At 32.3% G+C, this 6,672-nt stretch overlaps 1 protein-coding gene across 2 annotated transcripts; it reads left to right on the top strand.

Moving 5' to 3' along the window:
• Nucleotides 1–343: 343 nt before the first annotated feature.
• LOC136800037 (uncharacterized) lies at nt 344–6,036 on the top strand. 2 transcript variants are annotated; one of them, XM_067056655.1, is made up of 3 exons: nt 344–422; nt 2,090–2,162; nt 3,883–6,036. In XM_067056655.1, the coding sequence occupies exon 3, from the start codon at nt 3,913–3,915 to the stop codon at nt 5,692–5,694; it is 1,782 nt and encodes a 593-aa protein (XP_066912756.1). In that variant the 5' UTR covers nt 344–422; nt 2,090–2,162; nt 3,883–3,912; the 3' UTR covers nt 5,695–6,036. The 2 variants fall into 2 exon arrangements, with proteins under 2 accessions (XP_066912756.1, XP_066912754.1); XM_067056653.1 differs by lacking the exon at nt 344–422 and having other exon boundaries at nt 1,997–2,162.
• The last annotated feature ends 636 nt before the right edge of the window (nt 6,037–6,672 follow it).

Below are 6,672 nucleotides of genomic sequence, written 5' to 3'. Positions count from 1 at the left end.
ATCTTTATTTTTTTTGTATTTCAAAAACATAAAAATATAAATTCTCAACATGTTTTTATGTGTACCCAGACATGTGATAATAATGTAATAAACAGAATGAAATTTTCCAGAAAAAAGTCCACGTAAGGGGTGCGGAGATTATAATTAGCTTTTCAATGGTCTATATTATCCTTGATCATTAAGTTTAACGTTCAATCCACCATTAACCTTTTTGAAAATTTCATGGACAAGTTCATGGAAAATTATTGTCTTTTCGAAAAATATTGTCTATATAAATAGTCTTAATAAAGAAAAATATTTTCCTTGATTTTCATTTTTTTGATACTATCTGCATATTTTTTCTAGGATTTATGATATAAAAAACAAAACAAATGAAACACCGTGATGTGAGGAGGAGCAAGTTTCCCTGAAAATACTGGAAGGTACAAATTGTTATTATTGAAATTATCATCAATTTAGTTCAAAGCACCGATTTTTCTTGTGCCTAAACGTTTTTCAAGGAATATTTCAAGTTTCAAGAAGTCTTTCCTTTTTGAAAAATATATCTTTACAGGTCTGTCAAGAAGACCGATTACAGCAAGTTTGCAACCAGTGGTAGCTCCTCTAATAGTAAATACATTTCTTTCTTAACAGAAACATTTAAAATCCTTTGATATGGAAAGTACTTCAAACTTACTTCCTTGGAAGCTATAGGAATGAATATTTGTTGTTGTTTTGATCGTGCCCCGTGCCCCCCCCCCCCTGAAACTCAAATAATTTTTGGTCTCCATTACATTAATTTAACCCTATTCAACCTAGGCTCTTAGGGGTGGTTCAAAACTAGGGGGCTTTTCCTGTACCACCCCTTAACTTTTGATCTAGTGGGTCTTTTTGAATGAAATTCGGCACACAAGATCCTTGTCACGTAAGATAACTTTTGACAAAAGATTTTTTTGATGACGTCACTCATCATGCCTAAAGTGAGAAAAAACCGAAAATTTCCTTTGTTCTTATGAATAGCTATTGTATTCTAACAAAGGCTTTAGAAAAAGTTGCCTGAGTTAAAAAGCTTATTTTGTCCTAACTATTCAATAAATTACGGTTTAAACGATATATTTGACATAAAAAATATATTTGTATTGGAATTTTTTTTTTAAGTTAAATGAAAATTAGGAATTTACAGAAAATTTCATGCCAAAAGCTTTATTTTTTCAGGAGCTATTACCAATAATTTGACCTCTGAACAGAAACAGCCCCCTTAGGCCGAATAGGGTTAAGAAACATGTACCTAAAATATGTGAGATGCGTGGCTTCGACTGGTCCTCAGTCCTTCCCCTGAGAAAATCCATGTGTCAGATGATGCAATCTTTGAAAAATGCAAACTTCCATTAATTGAGTTGGTGAAGCAGTTTGATGACATGTTTGCATCTCAAAAGACGAATACTGAATATATAAAAAAAGCTTTGTACTGGACAAACGTTATGGATGTTCACTGTACTCACCAATTCTATATTTTTCCAACTAATAAAGCTGCTTATTATTTGTTAATTTTTCTTTGTTAATGTTTCTTTGTTAAAGTAATTTTGAAGGAGGTCGGTATTTTAGGTACAGGAAATTATACATACATCGTTTTTCTAAACTCTGTTATCTTTTGTTTCTGAGTAGGACTTACATCTTCCATGTACTTTTTTTGTACTCGAAAGAATCAAAAGAAGTATTCTTGTAAACGATTCATTATTACCTCAAAGCATTATTAAGGCTGGACTTAAAAAATTGTTGGTTTGCAGTCACCCTACCTCGAAACATGCCGACCCAAAAAATTTTATTGCCATTTTAAAGAAGATTTTTTTCCTTCAAAAACTTCAAACAATAACAAATCAAAAGTCGTATCTTGTTTGTCTCAAGCATAAGAATCGTAAATTCCCTGCTAGCACTTCTTTTTATTATTCAAAATTACCTAAATGTAAACAAACTGTTAACCAAACAGTTAACAAATCGCCAAAATAAAAAAAAATTCCGACCGACCGACCGACCTCCAAAATCTAGGGTCGGGTGACGGCAAACCAACAATTTTTTAAGCCCAGCCTAAGCAAACTTCTTTTGACTTTAGCACATTGGACACAAAGATTTCTAATAACAAACTGATCAAAGAAATTTCAGATGACATTGACTTTGTTTTTTATGTAAGTATTTCTGCAAATGTATATGAGCTATTTAAAAAAAAATGATAAAGCATATTGGTCTAAAACAAAACCCATCAAATCTTCTGTCTAACCAGAGTAATGGAAAGGAATAAAAAAAGTGCTTCTCGAAAACAATGAAACCACGACTTGTCATATACCAGGTCCTTTGCCCTTAAGGGAGTTTGTTTCGAGTTGATGGATTTCTTTTGTTGTCACTCTAAAAACTTTGTATAATCAGCGTGGTGTGACGAAATTCTTTTGTTTCAGGTCAAATTATGTGAGAACTTTAGGGGCTTATATTTTGGGAACACCTCTTTCATACCAAAAGATACCTATATTTCTTGCTCGGAATATTCCAGCGATTCTAATGATATAACGGCATCACGACGGCATAATTAGATAAAAAGCTAAAGTGCAAGAAAAAAGAAATTAAATCTGTTTTTGATGAATCTTCTCGAAGTAGGGGGCGTTTATTAAATTATTTGAGTCTAATGTTGAATGCTTAGAGCAAATCTACTCTTACTTTTAGTTCTATACCAGGATTTTAGTGCAAATTTCTTTGGGTCAGCAACTAAAATTGCATCAAAACTGATCTGGTTACAAAAAAGACTAAAATCTTCCTTTTCAATCCTTTTCGAAATTTTGTATCAAAGTATTTAAGTCACAAGTTTCTAATAAACGCCCCTCCCTTAGAGGGGGCGTTTATTTGATTTGGCGTTTGTTAAATAATTCTCCTTTTAGGAGGGGCGTTTAAAAGAAGGGGGCGTTTATTCGAAGTAATTCGGTATAGGAGAAAAATACCTGTAATAAAGCTTAATTATTTTCAGTTTCTGTTAAGCTTTTTTTCCTAAAATTTTCGCAGCATATTCCATACATGAATGGAACTATTTTCAAAAGAGATTGGTTTTCAGAAACTTGATGAAAACGTTCTTAAATCAAAATTTTCAGTTTGAAAATTTCTGAATTTTCAGTTTGGACTTTTTATCATCAAAAATCTTGGAATATTTCATGAAAATCATAAATTTTACATCCATCGGGTCGTAAATTTAAGGGAAAACAACAAATAATATGTTCATAGTTTCTCCCTCTATTACCACTGGGCTTATTAATTTGATTTTAACTTTCAAAATTTTTTATCAAACAAACTTATCCCCGAAACCCGCTAAATCACAATTCCAAACTATGGTCAAAATTTTGTATTCGTATCTCAAAGAAAAAAACAATCGAAAAATCGCTAAAATTGAAAACCTACGTTTTGGGGGCCATTAGAAAAAAGCTACTCATTTTTAAGCGATTGAAAAAAATTGTTGAAATTGAAAATTTTGAAAAAGAACTTCTGGGAAATAAAGTAGAGATGTTACAGTTTTTCATGCAGTAACACTTTTTGTAAAACGTCTTTTCCTCTAGATTTGAGAGGAATTTTAAATTTGATCGACGTATAGAAAACCAGCACTCTTCGCATGACGAGCCGTTTTTTGTGAACCTTTTCTAATGACCTAATTAAAGCCAAATCGAAGAAGTTTTCAATAGAAACGATCAGAATACTTTTGGTAATCAGAGAAGCGCTTGTTCTATTACTTTCCATTTATCTGGTCCAACAAAAAAAATTAGCAAAAGGATTTTGCTTCATTTTGCTTCATTTATAGAACTTGGTAAAATTAAATTCACAGTGTTGAACCTTTTCGTTGTGTAATTTCTTTCACATTTGCGTTTATCTCAGGGACATTATCAAATTATTGTGATATAGAAGATGACGATCACTATAGTAGTGTCTCAAAAAAAGTCTATTGCTCTATCCCAAAAAGATGTGTCAACATTGAAAGATCTGAAGGAACAAATCAAAAATGAGATTGGCATACCTGAACATTTACAAATACTTGTTAACAAAGATCATCTGGTTTTATCAGATAGTGGATTTGCAGAATTGCTGCAACAGGGAAAAGATGATATATCTCTGAAATTTTTTGTTAAAGGTTCTGATGATCTGGAAATAGGTGCTATTTGTAAGGAAATTGGTATCAATAGTGAGATCGAGGAGGTTGATATCCATGTCTTCACCTCACGACAATCTATCCTTGATAGTGTCCAAGTTTCTCTTGGAAGTAAAGTTTCTGATATCAAGAACGAACTTGATGAAGAGTATGCAATGAACAAGGAGTCGTTTTTCCTTTACCATCAAGATTTTGACGAAACTGAGGAATTACCTTTAAAACCTATAGAAGACGATTCATTCCTGGTTGATCTCTTTTTCAAGGGTGGGGAATTTTATGCGGGTGCAAGTGTTCAGGTGTTGTTTAAATACAACAAAGATGATGATTGGGCAAGAATGAGGGACACACTGACCATTCCTGGAATACGCCTGAAAAACTTATCTGATAATACCGTAGTACTTGAATTTGATGGTCATGATATTATTGATACACTTGCATTGAAGAGAAAGGTGAATGAAAAATTGGGAATTCCTATTGAATTACAAGTCTTTTATTTGGATGATTTCTTTTGGGAAGAATGTCATTTGGTGTACAAGTTTTCATCCTATTGTGATAGTTTGATCAATGGGTTTTTTGAAATCAATTTTTTCATCTTTCCAACAGAAGATACCCTAGTTCAAAAAATCTGCACAGAAAATAACATTTTCGTTTTTGATCCTCTTCCTGTTATTAGTGGGAATGGTACGCTATTTGATTACAGTTTCGGATTGAATTCAACTGTTGAAGATTTGTTTTTGTGTATCGCCAAAGAACTTGGAATTCCCGCACCTCATTTTGTTCTCATAGCTGATGGTCAGGAACTTAGAAATATGGATAAAAAGATTGCTAATATCTTTGATATCACGGATCAAGAATATTTTTATAGTAAAAGAATTATCCTTAAAAATGTTGGCATATATATAGCAGTGAAGGGACTGTCGGAGAATTTGATGAATAAATTATATTTGAGCAAGGGTATCAAAGCTTTGAAAACCGTCACAGTGTTTTACCACAACAAAAGCACCCTTGTTGAGAAATATTCCGTTTCTGATATCCCAACTCTTGATGAGTTGAGCATGAAGTTACGTGCTCATTTTGGTGTTTTCCCTCCTGTTCTGTTTTTCAAGAACGATTATTTGAAGAATCAAATGCAGTTTCATTGGAAAATATCATTGGCATCCTTGTTTTTTGATGAGGAGACAAAATGCTACAACGAAAATATTGATATCTTTGTTTGTCTTGACATGGCCAGTGTTTTGGTTGGTGATGATGATATTGCCATTGTTAATGCTTTTTGTTCCAAGAACAAAGTTAATTACCTTCAAAGAGTTGTTGTTCATTTTGAAAATCAAAAAACGAAAGAGCTGAAAGTTAGGGATGGGTATGAGACTATTGGCAAAATTAAAGATTTAGTTGACAAACTTGATTTGTCTTGTAAAGGATCTTTCGTTCACAATGGTACGGATTATGGTAGAGGAAAAAGGTTGCTTGAGATTTATTTTGAAAAAGAAGATTCCTCTTCGGACTCACTGGTGTTCAAATACACACCCCCAGTCTGCTGAAAATACACCACCTGCATAGGAAAAAATCATCAAATCACTCGTCAAATCACACGCGTGTGAAATTCAATAATCACAAATTATGAGATTGCTATTTCCCATGCGAATCACACGCATGTGATTTTGCAAACTTTCACACGAGTGGGAAATACTAAAAACCCAAACATATTTTTCTGGACTGTAAAATTTGATATCACATGCGTGAAATGAAGTATCCAAAAAAGTTTACTTTAACCACACACGCTTGTGTTTTGATATTTCACAAATATGAAAGATTTTGGTCAAACGCACACACATATATTTTTGTTCCAATTATTTAAAATAAAGAGACTTTGATTTATTATTTAGAACAGGAAAAGAAAAGAAAAGGAATAATCAGGTGGTTGGGAATATTTGACATATATGGAATCCTTCGTCCATTCTTCGTCCTGCACAAAATCTTAAAATATTTTTGCCTTAATATTTCCCAAAGCAAAGTCGAGATAATTAAGTTACAAGTTTTTGACTTTTAGTAAAAATCAATAGAATTTCAACATAAGAACCTTGTGAGAACCCATTTTCAGAAATTTTAGATTGTGATATCTCGACTTTAAAATATAGTTAGACAAAGATACTTCGTGGCTTTACTCAAAACAACGAGGTTTTCTTCAGGCAAAAAATCTCAAACTACTGATTATCCCTTTAAGTTTCATGCCACCTGTATGGACGACAATCATCAGTTAAAATCGCTTGAGGAATCTTCATATGCAATGGCTTCTTCGTTTAAAATTCTGACGCCAATTTTTCAGGTGATGCATATTTGTCAATTATCAATGTCAATTATAATAATTTATTCATTCATAGTATTATATTTCACAGGTCTATCGACCTCTCCCTTATATTTAATACAAATCTTTTACATAATTATTTTCTTAAATTATTTTTTGATCAATTTTTCATTTGTAAAATTTGCTTTCTGTTAACTTTACAATTATTTTCATA

The sequence above is a fragment of the Clytia hemisphaerica genome, unplaced genomic scaffold, assembly GCF_902728285.1.
Source record: "Clytia hemisphaerica strain Z4C2 unplaced genomic scaffold, Clytia hemisphaerica genome assembly, whole genome shotgun sequence".
NCBI lineage: Eukaryota > Metazoa > Cnidaria > Hydrozoa > Leptothecata > Clytiidae > Clytia > Clytia hemisphaerica.
The sequence above is the reverse complement of the archived record's forward strand: the minus strand, read 5'-3'. Positions and strand labels throughout refer to the sequence as shown.

Bases quoted from the DNA above. Each gene is read 5' to 3' on its own strand.
- LOC136800037 (XM_067056655.1), top strand. From the start codon at position 3,913: ATGACGATCACTATAGTAGTGTCTCAAAAAAAGTCTATTGCTCTATCC.